Below are 19,263 nucleotides of genomic sequence, written 5' to 3' on the forward strand. Positions count from 1 at the left end.
ACCACTGGAAGTGCACTGTACCTCAGACAACTACGAGGGCCTGAAGAGCACACACAGAACCTTCTCCAGGTTCCTTCTAAGGCTACTGCTATGGTCCTTGACAACTGAGCTAACGGGCCCAGACGGGAGCCTCCAGACATCGGTCCGGGCCGGTGCTCACTTACTCAGGGACAGCTGCGGCACCTCCCGAGGCACCGAGGAAGACCTGGCTCGCCGTCTTCCTGCGGGCTCCACTCGCTCCCCCACTGCGGGCTCAGCAGACAATCTCTCTGTGGATCTACTAGCAAAAAGGAAAGAGAGGAATGATGTCAGCGGATGCGGTTTCATGCAGACTTTCCAGGTGACCAGCAAGCAAGCCAACCCAGAAGGAAGCACGAAAGTCAAAATCAAAGACTCTGAGTCATGCTCAGAGAAAGCCTCTGTGACCCTCCGTTTCCTCATCTGTCGTGAGGGGATACGGACAGCAACTACGGGAAGGATTCATGAGTCAATGTCCATGAAAACCTCAACCCAGTGCCCTCCCATAAGAACACTTAGGAACAAACAGCTGATCACAGAGGACACGCCGAGGAGCGAGCGAGCAGGTGGACAGCCTGGGAATGTCTAGCTCTTGACACAGGTGGGGAGTTCAGGTGATACCTTAGACATTTTACGTATCGAATATTACATAGTATAAAACTGTCTGAGGGGGAAAGGGGTGTCAAGCCCCATGTGTGGAGAGCCCCAGAGGCAGCCAAGTCTCCCTCCTGCTGCTGGCCCCAGGGCACAAGGGTGAGCGTTTGGGGGTCACCCACCTGCCATAGTGGGAACCCCAGGAAACCGAGGCATCCGCGGGCCGGGCCCGGGCCCGGGTGGGGCGGCCGAGGGTGGACACAGGGCGCGTCGGGCTGCCCTGGGCTGGCTGGTGCAGGCTGTCTTCCAGGCGCAGACGGAGCCGGGAGACCTCTTCCTGCAGCTCTCGGATGGCCTGGCTGGGGTGGGGCAGGGGGGGCAGAAATGAAGATAACGATGCCGCAAGCTGCAGCCACCCCGAGGGCTGTTCGGATGCCCCGGGCTTGTCCCTTTCCCAGCCGGCACTGGGTCCAGCTCTGCCCTCGACCGATTTTGGAACTTCCTGGTGCGTTCATTTTTCTTGCTACCTATCTCAACCTCTCTCTGAGCTTGTGTCCCTGCACACTTGGTGGGCAAAGCAGCACATCCTTTGAAGGTCACCCAACCCAGCCCCGCCCCATGCAAGGCCTCTGAGTAGCTTTTCTGAAGAATCAGTGGCCCATTGTCAAGATCGAGCGAGCAGGTGGACAGATGATGGTGTTGCTGAAGGTCCACTTTAAAATCTGCCTTCTAACTGGCCTGGGCTGCCCTCTATTTTTAAAAAACATTTATTTATTTGATGGAGAGAGAGAGGGAGCACAAGCAGGGACAGTGGCAGGTGAAGTGAGAAGCAGGGAACCTGCCACGCACTTCAATACCAGGACCCCGGGGGATCAGGACCCTAGCCAAAGGCAGATGCTTAATCGACTAGGCCACCAGGCGACCCCCCCCTACCCCCCACCAACCTCTGTCTGTAGAAATGCTAACTAACAGCTCAGGCCGGTTTCCTTCCCACCCTTACTTGGCTGTCCCTCCTGGCTTCCCCTGAACATCTCCCAAGTTGTTCAAGCCTGTCTGCTGGTGATAGAAGATACTGGGATGTGAGCAGGCTGGAAGGGCACAGCGCTCTCGACAAGGCTGCTGTGGTCCCCAGGGCCGCCGCAAACGCGGACCAGCCTCTTACAGGCAAGTAGCTCAACGAGGGGCTGGCGTCTATGGGGTAAGTACTGTTTGCGCGTCTTTCCAGCCAGCACCCGTATCTCCGGGTCTCATCTGAGACTCTGACCTCACGGCCAATGGGGCTCCCCCACCACCCTGCACATAAACCCCTACACACAATGCGTCGGCGTCCGGGCTCGGCACAGCCTGGGCTGGTGCCGCGGCTCCATCTCCTGTTTGGGCCAGCTTCTGGGGCAGGGCTCCCCTCAGGGCTCCCTCTTGCTTGGTGGCCCCGGAAAGGAGGCTGAGTGTCTCCAGGCGCCCCCTGCCGCTCTCCCAGGGTGTCTGTGGGAGCGGAGAGCTCTCTAACTGGGCCCCCAGGCAGTGTGCGTCCAGGACAGCCAGGTCTCCTGGCAATCCCCAGGGAGACCTTTGTTGGGGTTTCCAAGGCCAAGAGCAGGGCGTCGGCAAGAGGCAGGGGGGCGGGAGCTCCTGTTACCCGTTCACCCCTGCATGCAGGACTGGAAGGCAACTCCTCCAGGGAGGTGAAGGTGGCCCGGTACTCAAAACACTCACTGGGGTGTTGCTTGCCTCCTCTGTGTATTTCCGGCAGGATCTCAGTCTTGCTGACTTCATGCTTTTGTGACTGAGAGCCCGCTGACATTTCAAGTTCATCCTTCTCTGTCAACTTTTTCCCCTGCTGAGTTCCCCATCTCTGTATCAGCATCCAACTGGCTGGCCAGCCAGAAGTCTGACTCATTCAAGACCCTTCTCCCTCCCTGAATGCCCCCAAAGTTAACCAACTCCTAAGTCCTGTGGGCTCAATGCTTACGTCTCTCTTCGAACGCACCCCATTCCCACCTACTGGCCCCATTGTGTCTGTCCTGGGGGAGCGGCTTTCTTGGCGGTCTGCCCGCCTTGCCTCCTCACCCAGCGAGTGGCCAGACAACTCCTTCTAAAACGTGAACCTGACCTTCCCATTCTCTTTTAAATCCCCCTCATGGTCCTCAGCTGTACCCATATGCATTTGTGAATATTAAATGAACTCATTTATCTGAGCTGAGCCACTATCCAAACCTCTCACCATGGTGTTTGAGGCCCTCTGAGGCGCCCCCCCCAGGCCTCCTGGTATCCCTGTCCACTGCTCAGCGCTCATCACAGCACCCATGCTCAGGGACCCCGCTAAAATGAACTGCCTCTGCCAAGGTGATGGGTGCTCCCTCACCCACAGGCCTTTGCTCATGCTCTTGTCCCTGCCAGGAACTCTTCTCTCTCTCTAACTTCTGGTCTCCGCTGAGATACCCCCTCCTCCAGGAAGCCCGCCCTGAAGCCTCTGACTGGGCCTGATGTCTGTCATTTGTGTTCCCACAGTCCCTGGAGCTTCTGCTGCCACCACACTTAGACTGGTGAGTGTGACAATGTGTTTTTTTGTTAATCCTACAAGATGGCGAGATTTCCTAGGCCAAAGACTGTCCTGTCTGCTATCATATTCTCAAGGGCTGGTGTATCGCTGACCCACAAGCTGGAACTCCTCTGCCAGGGCCACAGGGACTGCAGCAGGACCCTTATTAAACTCCAGACAGGATGCCCAACACCAGACCTTCACCCGCCTCTGCCAACAGGAAACGTGACAGGCCCATGATGGCACAGGCCCAGGGGCCTCGGACGGGGTCCCAACAGAGCAGCCTTCCCTACATACCTGGAACAGAGATCCCTAATCCAACAAAGGCTTGTGATTGCTTACTAGCCAAAAGCAACTCAAAGGAGAGGTAAGAGGGCTGGCTACCCTACTTTCCCATTTCCGTTCAACCAAGCAAGGAGCAACTCTCTTAGTGGGACAATAGTGCTTGGATTAAAAAGAAGAGAATCGAGGACCAGTCCCTCCTCAATTCATACAATGGCAGCACCAACCACTAAAAATCCACCTCCAGAAAGAGTAGACTGGCTTGGAAGACAAATACTAGGGGACAGGGACCAAGGTCTTAGCACCAGAAAGGGGCACCCCTAGGTCATTTCCCACTGGCCGGAAAAGTGTCCTCAAAGTCCACATCAGTGAGGTCCCATGGAGTGGCCCTGAGCCGGGAAGCAGGACACCTGGGTCCGAGGGCCCCCACACGGCCACCACTGGATATGATTGCTGAGCGAGGCCTTGCCTCCCCTGGGCACCACTGTTCTGTCTCTGTGCTGGTATGACTTACTCTCTCTCTGTCCTGGTGAGGAGGAAGGTGCGGGTGCTCTCTGTGGGTCCGGGGGGCAGAGTGGCAGCCGCAGGGGTCAGGGTGGGTGGGGGGCTGATTGTCGCGTTGCGGGGTAGCTGTTGGGAAACCTGCTTTCGCCCCTCGAACTCTGAGCCAGGGACCGCTAGAAGGCAAAAAGAGAGCAAGGTGAGTTGACCCAGAGAGGACCCTTGAAGCACGAATTTCTGCCGGTAAGAGGATACGGGCAAAGAGACAGTGATGGCTAAGGTCACAAGTAAAGTTTCCAACGAGGTCACTGGCCCACTGCTCTCAGAACCCGAAGATGTGGTGTTTGCTGAGAGCCTGGAGAGCAAAGCTGGGCCTGCAGAGCTCTTTCTGCCTAGACTTCCCCTGCCATCCACCATTTCAGCATCGGATGTGAGTCTTTAGGAACATTCCCCTGGAAAGCGCTCTTTGCAACTTCATGTGGACCCCCTCACGCTCTGCTGTACATCACCATGTGGGTCCGCGTCGGACTTCAGAGCCCCACCTCCCCCTAAAGTCAGAGTCACACCTTTGCCTGTGTACATGCTTCTGGGAGAGTGTTCAAAACTTGAGCCTCTCAAAGGCGTGGGCAACCAGAGGTTAAACACCACTCAAACACCACTCATCTGGCCCCTGCATTCGAAAACAAGGAGCCCTTGGAACGTCAATCAACAGTATAGAAAGGAACAGACTATTGTTACAGGGAACAATGTAGATCAATCTCCCGAGAGAGGCTACGTTAAAATTAAAAAAAAAAAATCCACCCCCAAATCATATGGATCATCCCATTTATAGAACATTCCTGGAATGACAAAATTATAGACACTGAGGACAGAGGGGGAAGTCACCAGGAGTTCTGGAGGGCGTATAGGCAGGAGGGGCACAGATGTGAGGGGTCCATAAAGGGCCAAGAGGCGGCGGTCCTGGTCAAAATCTGCCCCGTGGTTTTGCAGGATGTTATCAATGAGGGGGAACCCAGGTGAAGGGACATGGGAAATCCCTGGATTATTTCTCGTAACTACACACGGAATCCTAACTGATTGAACTTTTAATTAAAGTTTAATTTTTAAAATTTTCAATAATGAGCCTTGGAAAGAGCCTTTGATGGGATGAGGGGTGATGGTGGAGGGGGGGCTGGGATTCTGATCACGCGGTTTGTGGGTCTGTGTTCATTTTTTGTGAAAATCCATCCATTTTTATTCTTTCCCGTATGTTTATTGCACTAAAAGGCTTACATGCATCACTTTAAAGTTAAAAAACTGCATCGCGGGATTTCTAGACACGGAAGTGTTCAGGACACAGGGTTTAGTGAACAGGAGGTTATTAAACACTGAGAGAGTGTCATCCCGTGTCCATCCAGAATGTCTCTAAACATGCACAGACTGGCAGAGAGAGGACAGCCCGTGGGTTCGAGACCCGAATGAGGTGGCAACAGTTTTTAGCCTATTTTTTTCTCTTTTCCCTGTGGTTTCAAATACTCCCACCATGAACCTCTAGGATACTTTGTATCCTAAAGGGTAATGCAAGTTTTTTGTTGGTTTGATTTTTCAGTCCACGCCGTCCGGCCACTCCCAGGTTCCGGTTGACCCAGACGCACCCACTCACCCATCTCGGCCACCAGCGCCTGCTCCGCACGGAGGCTCAGTGCCCGCTGCCGCAGAGGACTGGTCCGGCCCGAGGGTCGCCTTTGGGCTTGGCTCCTGGGTGTGCTGGGTTCCATGGCTCTTCTGGGGACTGGAGGAGCCCCGGTCTGGGGGTGGGAGGCTGCATCCCGAGGCTCAGATGAAGCAAAAGGCTGGGCCAACGTTCCTGCGGTGCTGAGGGGGCGAGGAGGCAGAGACGAGCTGGGATCGCACGGACAGGCCCCGGCCTCTGAGCCCTTCCACACGCTAAGCCCATGAGCTCCTGACCGCTGGGACTGAGCAACCCTGCACGCTCAGTGTTTCTGAACGTACAACCGAATTACACATGCATTTCTGTGTCTACAGGAGAGCTGGGCACCTGTCTACCCACAGACGCAAGATTATAAAGCTCACGTTCATTTTTAGCAAATATACAGGGAAAGGGAATTTTAATCCTTTCTTCCCGAGCAGGTCTCCTGGGGGGCTGCACCAGGGTTTGAAGCTGTCACTCCACATGGCAGCTCCTCACTCCCCCCTCGCCTGAGACCTTGCCTTGGGGTGCTGTCCCTGTCTCCTTCCCCGTAGTCCCCAGGAGTCCCTTTAGCCTTGTCTTCTGCTCACCTCATGCCTCTTCTACATCTCGTTCCCCATTCACTCACTCATTCGCTTAGTAGTTACTTATTCCCCCGGCTGTCGCAGACTGGCTGAGTGACGCTGGGCTAGTCACTTTCCCTCTCTGAACCTTGGTGCCCCTCTATTGATAAGATGGAGGCAAAGAACCTTGGTTGGGGGATGGGGTGAGGGCTCCGAGAATGCCCAGACCATCGAGCCCTGCTCTGGGCCTCATAGCACTTTGATTCCCAGGCTACCCCTCCACGTGCGCCGCTGATGGGGAAGTGGGGAGTCTTGGGGTACCTGATGTGGGAGAGCCGGTGCTCCGGTGTTTGGGTGAGGGGCGACACTCTGCTGGTTTCTGAGCCCACAAAGCCACTGTCTGTCTCTGGGGATGCCATCCAGGGCTCCTGAAAGAGGCGGTGTCCCTTTAAGTCTGAGCAATGTGTCTGAGGCGAGCTGGGAAGCCCTTCCCCGGTCCTGGCCTGGGCCTCACATTCCAGAGGCTCACAGGCAGTGAGGAGGCTGGCCCAGCTCCCAGCAGCCAGGCCCCGCGCCGTCCTCAGGCGCTGGGGACCAGCACCAGGCCAACAACAGGGACTCCCCGCCGCTACCCTGAGCGGGTCCTGCTTCCCTGAGACCCTCAGCAGAGATTCTGTGGCAGCTATTCTAAGCTGAGGAAGAGGGGAAGGAGAAGGAAGGTGAAAGCCATCTCATCCTGGAGATGGGATTCGCACTTCCACATGTCTTCCGGCTCGGGCCTGCAACGCCAGGGTCCTGACTGCAGAAATGCCCTGGGCCAATGACTCGGGAGAATAAAACTCATCCACCATGCACCCCTCCTCGATACCGGGTCTAATGGAATCATGGAGAACTCAAATAGGCAACACAGGTGCCTACCCTCAAAGAGTTCATGGTCTAGCGCAGATTTCTGATGACGAGCCATTAGGACCGTAGGTGTGCGTGTGTGTGTGTGTGTGTGTGTGTGTGTGTGTGTGTGTACAGGTATCTATATGCACTGTTCTATGGAAGGAACCATAGTGTAAGTGATATTTCCATAGGGATCTGTGACTCCTGCGACAGTTTTAAAATTTCTGGTCTAATGTCACCAATAGGCCATGGAGTCAAGGACTCCCCCCGATCTGTGCTCAGCAGACTCAGAGAAATACAATGGGCTCCAAGCTCTCGGAGGACAAGCAAGAGTTCCTGGCAGGGGGGCAGGGGTACGGGAAGTGACGGGGCATAAGCCCTGGATGTTGGGCAGAACTGTAACTGGCAGGGACCGAAAGAGCAGGCATGCTGGAAGGGTGTGAGCAAAGGCGCGGGGGCAGAAATCTCTGGGAGATCCACGCCTCATGGACATGCTTACCTCTGGAGGGAGCCCCCCAGCTTGGCGCAGAGACTTCTGTGGAAGGTGCTCAGAGATGCCGCTTCCCTCTAAGCTGGTCAGACTGCTCTGGTGCGATCCCGCGGTCTTGGTGCCCTGAGGGTAAGGCGGCCTGCTTGGGCCTGGAGGAGCTGCCTCAGCTTTGTCGGAGCCCTGGAGGTACCCATTCCTGGCCGCGGATGCATGGATGCCTGCAGGCTTCGCGGACCCTATCAGCTCCGCAGTCTCCCTGGTGGGGAGGAGGAGAGACACACTGACTCTGAGCCCTGTCCTGGGAGCCACAAAGCCCAGGACACAAGCTCAGGAGCCAGACGCCCCCAGCCGCCCACCCTGGTTGTTGTCATCTTCTAGCTGTGTGACCTTGGGCAGGGCACCACCCCTCTCTGAACTTTACTTTTCTCCTGTGTCCAGTGGGGATGGCCAGCAAATCCCACCCAAGGCACCACAGAGGCAACAGTGTGGAAACAAATGAGCTACAGTATCATTTCACAGGCTCCAACCCGCCTTCTCTCTTCCCTACCTCAGCCCCTTCCAGAAACTTCCATCTCCTCAAAGGCTTATGTCATCGTTATAAATGGAAGATCAGTATTTAATGTGACAAAAACAAACTAACTTTAGCCATAAAAAGAAGACACACACAAAAACAGTATTATTCTATTCTTGACAGAGTCTGTCGTCTGCCCAAGGCTCTGGGTCTGGGGCCTGCTCACGGGTTCTGTCTCCTTCTTTCTCTCTTTAAAGGAAGATCAAGAGAGGCACTAAACAGAGAATGGCTCTGAAGCCTCCCGGAAAAATCTGGAAGGTGTGAGAATGAGAAGGAGAAGGACATTACTATTGCAGCCTCTGTCCTACCAGAAACCGTGTCCGCCCCACCCCAAGTCCCCGCTCGTGTTCCCGGTGGTGTACCCGTCCCACAGCTTGGAGGGACAGGTCAGGAAAGACATGGCTAAGCCGTGAAGAGCCGCTCGCTCTCTAGGACCATGGCCACGCCTGTGGTTCCAGAGCTGGTTTCAGGGACAAGACGGGGGTTCACAGACATACGTGACAGGAGCCCCGTGACCTCGTTTGTCCAGGGCTGGGAGCCGCCTTATGGGGATCCTGGTGGCCTTGGAGTTTCCTAGAGCTGGAGCTGGCCCATCAACTTCCACTCTGTGGCCTTGACCGTCCTCCTCCTCCTCCTCCTCCTCCTCCTCCCCGTCCTCTATGCTCACGGCTTCTGGGAGGGACGTCGTGCTGAGATACCTGCGAAACCCAGAGGAGCATGACTTCTGCCCAGCAAGGCCGGGCACCATCCCGTCATGGGGCTGGATGCCCTGGTCCCCCCCTGGTACTCACCGCTCCAGGAGGCCATGGAGACCCTGCTCCACCTCCAGCTCCTCGTGCCTGAGTGGGGCCGAAAGGCCCAGGGGCCTGTCCCCCTCACTGCTCGCAGGGCTAAGCTCCACGTTCACAGTTGAGGCGTAGGGGCCCATGCTGCTGGCGGCGGCAGGCTGGGCAGTGAAGAGACAGACATTCAGCAGGTAATAGACACTACTCAGTGACCTACCTTCTACAAGGCTCATGCTGGGGGCTGAAAAGTAATAGCTGAGCCTCAAAAGCCATGTCATCCTTTCCTGCGTGGGCAGAGCGCAGGGAGTGGACGGGGTGATCTTTAGCACTGACGCTGTTCACGGACACCTACTCCCCGCCAGGCTCCACTCAGACGGCACTTCTCCGTAAGCCCAGCAGGGATGACTATCACCACCCATTTCACAGACAGGAAACTGAGGCTCAAATGATTTGCCCAAACTTACAACAGAAGCGAGGACAGAGCTGAGATTTGAGCCCAGATTTCCTGCCAGCAGCATCTCTCCCGGCCAGCTCCATTCCAGTATGGCCACTGAACCCCCCAAACACCTCCCAGGCGGGAGCATGGGAGCCCCTGAAGAGGACACACTCAGGTTTTCATCCACTGGTGCATGGGGCAGCACTGGGGGGAGCTTTCCCCAGTGGGAGAGCTTCCCCCACAACCCTGAGCCGCCAAGAGCTCCCCGCATCACGGCTATCGTCCGCCGGCAGCCCCCACCTCACCTGCCACACTGTCCTTTCTCCTGCTCTGGCCCCAACACACACGCCTGTGCAGCAAGGGCAGCAAAATCTAGAGACTCCCTTGCCATCGCCTCACTCTGCTCAACTACACGCCATGCAAACAGTGGTGTCTCCCAGCGGCTTGTGATGTTGGCCCTCCGGAGAGACTTCTACAAAGTGCCTTCTGTGCAGGGCCCTTGTCCAGTGTCTCCTGATCTGTGAATAGTCTCCTGGGGTGATCCGTCCCCTGGGATGCTGGAAGCCACGCTCTCCCCCGCCCTTCCCCTCACTCCCATGGCACATCCAGGCAAAGGGGTCTTCTATGCCTCTCTCAGGTCCACGCATCTCTCCATCTGCCCTGGCTCCTGCCCCACCTACCTGCATACCCTCTTTTAACACCACTTGCTGAAAAACCCTCCAAGAGCTTTAAGGCCAAGCCTTTAGCCCTGACATCATGGGTCCCCTGACTGCCTCTCTAGCCACAGCTCTCAGACAACTGCCTCTTCACATTCCATACTCCAACCACAGGGCCTCTGCACAGGCTGTTTCCCCAGCTGCATGACTTCTCTTCTTCTGCATGAAGGAATTCCCACTCACTTTCAGATCCCATTAAAACATTTCTTCCTCAAGGAGAGTTTCTCCTGCCCTATAACCTTAATCATGTTACCCTGCTACCTCTCCTAGAGCCCCATAATTCTTCTTTGGGGCCCTGAACAAAACAGAATTAGTCCTGCTAGACAGAAAACTCCATGAGGGGAGAGGGCACCCGTTTCTGTTTGTATCTCACTGAATTTCCACCATGTACCGGGGCCACTGGCATTTGGTGCCTACTTCACAAGTCAGTTAATGAGCGAAAGAGGAAGGGAAAGAGTACAGCTGGGCACAGAGGTACCTGAGGGCAGAGGGTCTGGACGGCGGCAGTGGGGGCTTGTCCTGAAGGAGAAGGCAGGCCTGCTGGCTGGCGCAGGGTGGGCGAGGCCGGGAGGCTGTCGGGAGGGGAGTCTGACCCAGCTCGCCCAGGCTCCTGCTGGTTCTGGTCCATGTGGTCCTTCAGCTCTTCCAGGCGAATTCCCAGCTGGAATATCTCCTCCTCCAGCTCCCTGCAAAGGGCAGACACCAGCACCCAGAGCCTGTTACAGCAGCCACATCGGGCAGGACGGGGAGGCCGTGTTTCAGAGCACAGACCCCAGAGAATGCCCACGGAGGGTCCATTCAGCGTCCTAATTTGAATGACATGGGGAACTCGACAAAACAAGGTGAAAAGGGACTCCACTGGGAACCAGGAGGCCTCTGCCACCAGCAGCCTTTGGGACGTTGAGTCAATCTCTTCCCCCTCTGGCTTCAGGTCCCCACTCTGATGAGTGCTTTCGGTTTTCATATCCAAGGTCATGTCTCACTGCAGTGAGTCCAAAAGGACACAGGTCTTAGCCTTCAGGCGTTCCCCCACCTGAATATGCTGCTAACTGGGGTAAGATTTCTCCTTGTGCTTGTAGGGAATGTATGTATGAGGTCGAAATGTGCCCTTCCTGGCGACCAAGGGAACCAGGGGTCTCCCTCCCCAGCATGTACCTGCCAGGATCGAATTTTCCAGGCATCCCCTGGGATCTGGCAAGCTGCTGGGCCAGCGGCTGCTCCCTGCAGGCCTTCAGGTACTCCTCTTCCAGGGCTGCATGGGCAGCCTTCAGGCGCTGAAACACCTGTGACCAGACCAGACCGAGAGGACTGAGTGCCCAGCCCCGCTGGGCTCTGACCCTGCAATGCAGCGGAGGAGACAGCTCACGGTAGGGCTGGGGATGGATGGAGACCTGTCCTCTGGGCCTCCAAGTTGCTGGAAGGCTAGGGTTAGGACCGTGGTCTAGCTCTCTGCCATCAGACTAGCAAGACGGAGCATGGCTTAGTCTTGGGACCAGCTCCAGGGAGCACCAGTCTCTCCTGGGAAGAGCTGCTAGAGCTCTGATATTCCCTGAAGCTCTTGGTGTCAGATGTGCCATCACGCTGTCCCCATAAGGACCTGGTTCTTGAGAGACCATGGATCCTCAGGCTTCTTCTCAAAACTGCCGATCTGGGAACATGAGTCACTCTGTGACTCATGGGATTTGGGAATCCTCATAGACTAGCATGACAGATGATCTTATCACCATCATACCAGGGAAAACAGGAGCTAATGCTGAATCACTGTGCATTATTTATTTAATTTCCAACATAATCCTAACAAGAGGGGTCATTTATCATCTTCATTTAAAGAGGAGGAACTGAAGCACAGAGAGGTTACTGAAGTTAGTAAAGGTCACACAGTGAGTGAACAAGGTGGAATCGGGATTTGAACCCGGGTCCTCTAGCTCCAGAGCTCATGGGTCTAGCAGTGACGCTAGGCCTCCATAGCTTACAGATGGCTAAGCCGTGGGAGGTCAGATCATCATCTCTGCCTTATTATCATCCCCATCCCACTCATTCTATGCAGACGGCAGACTGAGTTCAAGGGCAACCTAGAGTCTAGTTCCTGGGCAAGCATGATCTTCCAACAGCTCCTGACCTACTCTGATATGGGGGAATGAAGATATAGGGGAAGAAAGGGAATGGTTTTTGATGTTCAAGGTCCTTGGTCATCCCTTCAACGAGATAATATAACACATAGCACACATTTTGCAATTAGAAAACAGATGATGTCTACAGGCTAACACGGTCATTGGCAACATAGTAATAACACAGTGAAAATACAGTTATTATTATTTTTTTTTTTTAACTAACCAAGTGTGTTGCATTTGCCCCTCTCCATCCCATCTGAGCTCTTCTCTCCACCCTGCTCTGTGCCTCCACTGACAGCTGGCCTCCCCACCTGCTGGCTCCCCATGGGACTGTGCCGCCCCTATGGGAGAGAACAGCCAGTCCTCGGGCTTCCCTGTTCCTTGACAGATCCCCGGATGCTGCCCACAGTCCTGCTCACAGCCCTACATCGACCCCCTCACTCCCAGCTCTGAGAGCTCCCCTGCTCCTTCCCAGGACCCTGGCTGAGGCAGCAGAAATCTAGATTTTATACATGACTACAGTGTATCTAGAAATACCGAAGTCCAAAGGAAGGAAGCCAATAATGGTTAGAAGGCGCTTCTCCCCTTTCCCCCTTGGTTTTCTAATATTGGGCAATTACTTTGATAAGAAAGGTAAGTAAAGAGAAAGTCTGCTGCTGGTGGCTGAGAAGCCGCATTGTCAGTGGGAAGCAGTACAGGCCAGGGAGGACCACCTTGGCCTTGGAAGTCAGACGGACCAGGGTCTGGGCTCTGCTGCTGACTAGCTGTGTGGCCTTCTCCATTCCGTTCCGGTTAAATGGGGGTGATGACTCTAACTGCCTTACCAGCTTTCTATGAGAAAATGAAGCCATGTGTATCCGAGGCTCACCACGGTGCCTGGCACACCATCGTCACGGCTAAGGAGCGGGAATCCTGCGCTATCATGATCGTGGTCCTGGCAAGCTAAGCAGTGGCTATTTGCTCTCAAAGGAGACAGTGAGTCTGGGATTCTCTGGCCTGTCCTGTGGCAGACGAGGCTTCAGAGACTCGGCCGTGGGAGACGAAGTCTCCTGCAGTGGGTGGTACCTTGAGTTGGTCCTGGGCCGTCAGCCGTCCCGCCTGTATCAGTCCTGCAAAGGACTCCACCTGGACGTTGGGAGGACAGGAAACACGCTCTGTTAGTCCAGACCCTGGAAGATGGGTCCCACAGGCTCCCCCAACACTTAGTCACATTTATACACTGGCACCAGGAACTGGGTCCCGCCTCAGAATGTGGGTCTTCTGCCAAGCACGGAAAGGCGGATGCCAGTCACCGACTCCACCATGGGCCTCAGCCCTGGCAGCCTTTGAAAATATCAAAGTGGAGCCTCCCAGAATTTATCTAGAGCAAAGCACACTCACTCATGTGCATGAAGGCCTATGGGACAGGAGTGTTCACTACAGCATAACTGGGGGGGCAACGGGAAACCATCTAAAAGCCCATGTGTGGAATAGTACACAGCCATCAAGAGGAGGAAGGGTATGTGTACCTGCTCCTCTGTAAGGAAAGACCTACTTTTCAGTGTCAAATCAAGGGACAGGTCAGTCTTTTTAATATGCTACCATTTGTGTGAACTATCGAGAGAATATAAAAGGAAAAATATAAATACATTTGCCTGTATATTCTAGACGACCTCTAGAAGGATGCAAGAAACTGAAACCATTCATTGCTTCTGGGGCAGAGAACTGGGTGGCAGGGACATGGTGGGGGACAGAGATGGCAGGAAGCATTTTTCCTATATGCATCTTTTTAACTTTGAACAAAGTGAATTCATTGCCTACCCAGAAAAAGTCAACTTCGGGATATTTAAAAAGTCAGGGTATAGCATAGCATACATACTTAAGTGACCATTTCTATAAACACACGTGTGTGTGTTGAACATTTTTGCACAGAACAGAAGGGCAAGTACAGGAAAACAGACTTTTCACTGCATATGTCCTCTGTACCATGTGAGGGACTTTACACTGGGCATCTATTATCATTACCAAAAAAATTTTCACTAGGAAATAAAGGGCAAAGGCGATTTGGGGCTTTCTGGGATTTCTAGGAAAGCTTTAGGTTAGTGCAAAATTGTAATATGGAAATTTATTTTTTAAAGATTGTATTTACTTATTTGACAGAGAGAGAGACATACACACACACGCAGTGAAAGAGGGAACACAAGCAGGAGGAGTGTGAGAGGGAGAAGCAGGCTTCCCAATGAACAGGGAGCCTAATTCGGCACTCAATCCCAGGACCTGGGATCATGACCTGAGCCGAAGGAAGAGGCTTAATGACTGAGCCACTCAGGAGCCCCAGTTTAGAAATCTATATAATACAATGATGTTACATAACTTCTCTATATAAAATAGAAATGTAATGCAAGGTACATATGTAATTTAAAATTTTCAATAAAATAAAATTTTCTAGTAGCCATATTTAAAATGTAAAAAAAGGAACAGGTAAATTACTAAAATAATATATTTTATGATCCTAAACCATTATTGTGACATGTAATCAATGCAAAAAATTACTAATGAGGTATTTTATATTCTCTTGTTGCATTAAGTCTTTGAGATCCATCACTTTCCACCGATAGAACATCTCAGTTTGGACTGGCCAGAGGTCAAGTACGCAGGAGCCACCTGACCTGTGGCTCTCATTCAAACAATGCTGGTGCCCCAGCTCCTGTTCAGTGTGATGACCTTGGCTTTGCTTTATCCCCTCTAGGGATGGGACTCAGAATGATGGTGATTACACAGGATAAAGTACTTTCTCATGTCACTACCATATGTGTATGAAGACATTCTGTTCAGGGAAAGAAGCCGGACACAAAAGGATGATTATTATAGGACTCTATTTATATGACATGTCCAGAAGAGGCAAACCCATGGAGACAGAAAGTAGGTGAGCAGCTCCCAGGGGCAGGGGCCAGGGGAATGGGGAGTGACCCCTTCATGGACCTGCGGGCTCTTACCGGGTGCTGAAAATGTTCTGAAGCCGACCATGGGGACGGCTGTATGACTGTGAATATAATAAAACCCACCGAAGCATTACATTTAAAGGTGTAAATTGTGTGACATGTGAATTCTATCTTCCCAGTAAAACACTTACAAAACTAACTAACTAACTAGCTAACTAACTAACTAAACAGATAAATAAATAAAAGCATGGTAGTATTACTCTGAAGGAATTATTTTACGGACATGGCAACATATGTAACTATTGCATTTCCCTTTTTGCATTGACAGCCAGGAACCTCAAAGCCAAACACAAACCTGTTAAAGCATTCAGGGTACAAATGGACATTTTGTTTGTTAATTTTATACTAAGTTCCCTCTAGTTCTTTCTACCCTTACTTCCCCTTTGCCCCATTTCCTTACTTTAATCTTCAGAAATTGGTTATAATACAAGTATTTTCTCAGCCACTTTAAAGCCCTTTGGGCAGAAGGCCAAGTATATGGTTATAAATAGTGCTACAAACAACTCAGTTACTTGACTCTTTGGTGAAAATATAAAGGCCCTTTGTGAAGAGACTGAGAATGGATGTCTGTAATGAATGAACTAAGAAAGCAGGAACATTTATCCTGAAGAGGAACAGGTAGAGTGTTCTGCTATCCTTCCAGAAGGGCTCAAAGTCTCCCCTGGGAGGGGGACCCAAGAGATACTTTCAAGCACAACTGGAGGGAATGTGATGAGACCCGATAACAAAAATGGGAGGGAACCCAGTGCTGAGTGACAAGGACAGGGCTCTAGCCCAAGTGATCTCCAAGTACGGGGAGAGGCTCACGTTTTGGGGATGGCCCATTTACCGCCCCCAGGGGAGGAACAAGGGAGCCCAGTGGAGAGCTTCTCACTCAAGCAGGCAGACACCCTGCTTTCTCCAGGTGAGTTGTGTTTCCCATAGGCAAAGCTGGAGATCCCCCTCACCTTGGACATGAACCGGCGGGCCTGAGAGGCTAACCCCTGGGCCTGCTCTGCTGAGGGCTGGTCCTGGGTGATGCCTGGGTTCTCCAGAAGCCTCGCTGGGGCAGACGAGGATGGACTCAGGTCTCCTTGAGCAGACGGCCACCCTGGAATGCACAACCACTCAATGCTGGGGCCCAGAATAGTCCCTCCTGGTCTGGAAGGACTCACAGCCAACCTCAGAACCACACCCACCATCATCAAGCTCCAACCATCATCTCATGATCACACTGTCCTCACAGGGGCTCCAGGATGCGGGCAGGCAGTGTATTAGTACCAGGTACGGGGGAAGAACGAGTTCTGGATGTGCCCTAGATCTCACAGCTGGGGCCCAGACAGGCCTCTGGTTTCCCCGTCAGTGGTTCAGGCTCTAACTCAGAAACAGGCCGGTTCACATCCCCACCCTCCCCTTCCTGCTGTGGCAGTGTGACCTTCAGCATGACCTCGCCTCTCTGAGCCTTGGTCTCCTTGACTCTCAATGGGGCTGATGTGAAGATTAACTGGGATCACACGTGGCAAGCCTTGGCACAGAGCCCAGTCCCAACGTGGGCTCCAGAGTGACAGGGCTCTCTGTACAGCGGTGGATTCAAGATCACCCAATGCCAAGTGCAGAACAGAGCTTTCCCCAGGCTGCTCTGGCTCTAGGCAAGACACTTCCCACATCTGCGTCTGACCTCTTCAAGTCAAAGGTCCCAGAGAAGGGTCTTGCCTCCCTCCCTGACCTGGCCTGAAGCCAGTGTCACCCCAGGGGGAACCAAGTGCCCCCAGAGCAGAATCACAGGCAGAAGGCCCTCTAGCCCCACTGCATCTCCCACACTCACCTGAGGCCCCAGGGGTCTGTGGGGCTTCGGCAGGGCCCGACCACTGCAGCACAGGTTGTGGGATGGTGAAGGACAAGACCTTGGTCCCCTGGGGCACCGTCCCTGTGTGGATGCTGTGGCTGGGCTGGGGCGGGTCCGAGTACAGGTTCACCTGTCCGGGAGGGGAGGCATGAGCAGAGCCACGTCAGGGTTGGGGCAAACTCCTCAACAGGCCTCCCTTCATTCATACCATCACTTGGGCACTCAACAAACGTGCCTTGTAATAATTACTGCTACCTTTAGTGAAGCCCTTGGGTGGGGGCCAAACACGGGGCCAAGGACTTACAGGCCCTTCCTTCCTCTGTTCACGGCAGTCCTGAAGGGGAGGCCGGGAAGGGACTATCCTCTCCATTTTACAGAAGAGGAAACTGAGACTCTGGTTAACTCACTCAAAATCTCCAGCTGGAAATCCTTGGGCTGAGACCACAACCCTGCCATGACCCTAAAGACTCTGGTTTCCCAGATTAATCATTTTTACTAATATTTGTTAGCATAATTTACAATGTAACTGCAATTATAATTAATATGGTATTTCACATTTAGCAAGTATATTATAAGTATATATAATTAATAAAAACATTTTTAATCATAAGTATCCCATTGATAATAATGACAATTGATGACTGAATGAGGGAGTAATCCAACACGTGCACGAGCTCCTCTCTCAGCCGTAGCAGGTCTCCGTCATCTGAGGGTGGATTTCACATGATAAACAGCCCAGTGGGTGAGGGAGAAGTCTAGAATTGGGCCGATGGCCAAGCAGGTCCGTGTGAAGCACAAGATCAAAGGAGACCCAGGAACGGATGGTGGGCCAGTGTAGGGCTGGGCAGCTACGGTCTGTTTGGTGAATTACGTTCTAGTGGACACAGCTGTGCTTGCTTATGTGTCATCTAGGGTCTTTCATGCTACCACAGTGGCTGTGAGTCACTACACAGAGACTGTATGGCCCCCAGAGCTGAAAATATTCACCTGTGGGCTTTGCCCCTGGCCACTCTGAGTCCTACAACAGGTGATTTAACTAACTTGTCTTTGCGCAAAGTGACTGCTCAATAACCAGAAGCCACTACCCTCATATTCGTCATCACCATTATGACTGCTGTTCCCATCATTACACATCACCCTCACTACCATCATCACCAGCGTCACCAACACCATTATCACCATCACCATCATCACCATCACCATCATCACCATCAGCAGCAGCAGCACCTTGATCACTATCATTATCACTATCACCACCATCATTCTCTCCATTATCATCACGATTGTCATTTATGGGGCCACCACGGAGGCAGGTCCCTGGAAACGCTCTTCCCCTGTGGTGCCTCAGTGCCTCCCAGTTGGTCAGGCAGCTTATCTTACTGCTCCCTGCTGCCCCAGGGTCAGGCATGGGCAGTGTAGGGTACACGCCCAATACAGGGGCTCCCTAGCCCCCAGGCAGGCAGCCTCTTCCTGCTTAAGCTGCTCTTCACGTCCTGGCTGTGGCACAAAAATCTACTCCAAAGTGAGGGACAATAGCCCAGCACAGCCTGGCCCCCACTGCCTCCCCCTCCTTCAGACCCAGCATCTGATGAGAACAAAGCTGGATTTTAATAATCTTCTCTGCCATCTGCTCAGACCCGCCTGTGGGGGCTTTCCCACTAGCACCCCTTTCCTCCCAGGGTGACCCAAATCTGGGGAAGGCCCAGGACCCCACCCTGCCCCTCCCCCAGCTTCAGGCCCAGCCTACCCAGGCCCAACCTGGGTAAGAAACAGGAACAGGAACCATTTCAGCAGAGCGGCCAAAAGCCCTTGCAGAGGCCTGGGAAGGTGGAGCTGGGGGGTGAGTGTGGGTAATTTGAAGTTGCTCGGGAGCCCGCCCTCTCTGGATCTGTCTCTGGACACAGCCACCACCCACCCCAGTGCCCCAGGGCACCCCTTTTAAGCCTGGGTGTTCCGTGGAGCTCCCTGAGGCCGAATTAGCTCCTTCAGGGGGGTTAATCAGTGAACAGTAGACCAGCAACTGTGGGAAACACGGGGTTAAATAATGGACTAGTCTTTGCACAGATGGGTTTCTCACAGCCTTTAAAATGCTAATGTGCTTTATGAATGGGGCAAGGAGGGGAGGGGGGAGCAGAGAGAATAGGAGATGTTTCCCCCAACTCCTCTGAAGACTAACCTCCGTGCTCCCGCCCCCCCCCCCCACCTCCATCAGCGGCTCCTGGACCAGCCAGGTCAGCAGAACACACATTTTAGTAAGGGCAGTTTTATGTCAA

General features: G+C 53.4%; 1 protein-coding gene across 40 annotated transcripts in view; it reads right to left on the reverse strand.

Annotated features, from left to right (window-relative positions):
• The window catches only part of AKNA (AT-hook transcription factor), a 50,619-nt gene that overhangs the window by 8,419 nt on the left and 22,937 nt on the right, over positions 1–19,263 (reverse strand). For 22 of the 40 annotated variants that reach the window (XM_082695424.1, XM_082695420.1, XM_082695448.1 and 19 more), the window contains 13 exons: positions 16,970–17,120; positions 16,113–16,255; positions 13,250–13,309; positions 11,229–11,356; positions 10,552–10,759; positions 8,928–9,082; positions 8,634–8,834; positions 7,575–7,821; positions 6,509–6,615; positions 5,577–5,788; positions 3,948–4,110; positions 795–971; positions 165–280 (listed from right to left, as the gene is read on the reverse strand). In XM_082695424.1, the coding sequence (XP_082551550.1) occupies positions 165–280; positions 795–971; positions 3,948–4,110; positions 5,577–5,788; positions 6,509–6,615; positions 7,575–7,821; positions 8,634–8,834; positions 8,928–9,082; positions 10,552–10,759; positions 11,229–11,356; positions 13,250–13,309; positions 16,113–16,255; positions 16,970–17,120 (2,068 nt within the window). The remainder of the gene's footprint in view (positions 1–164; positions 281–794; positions 972–3,947; positions 4,111–5,576; positions 5,789–6,508; positions 6,616–7,574; positions 7,822–8,633; positions 8,835–8,927; positions 9,083–10,551; positions 10,760–11,228; positions 11,357–13,249; positions 13,310–16,112; positions 16,256–16,969; positions 17,121–19,263) is intronic. The other 18 variants (XM_082695439.1, XM_082695415.1, XM_082695427.1 and 15 more) reach the window with 1 other exon arrangement.

This window comes from Mustela nivalis, assembly GCF_964662115.1.
Source record: "Mustela nivalis genome assembly, chromosome: 13".
Lineage (NCBI taxonomy): Eukaryota > Metazoa > Chordata > Mammalia > Carnivora > Mustelidae > Mustela > Mustela nivalis.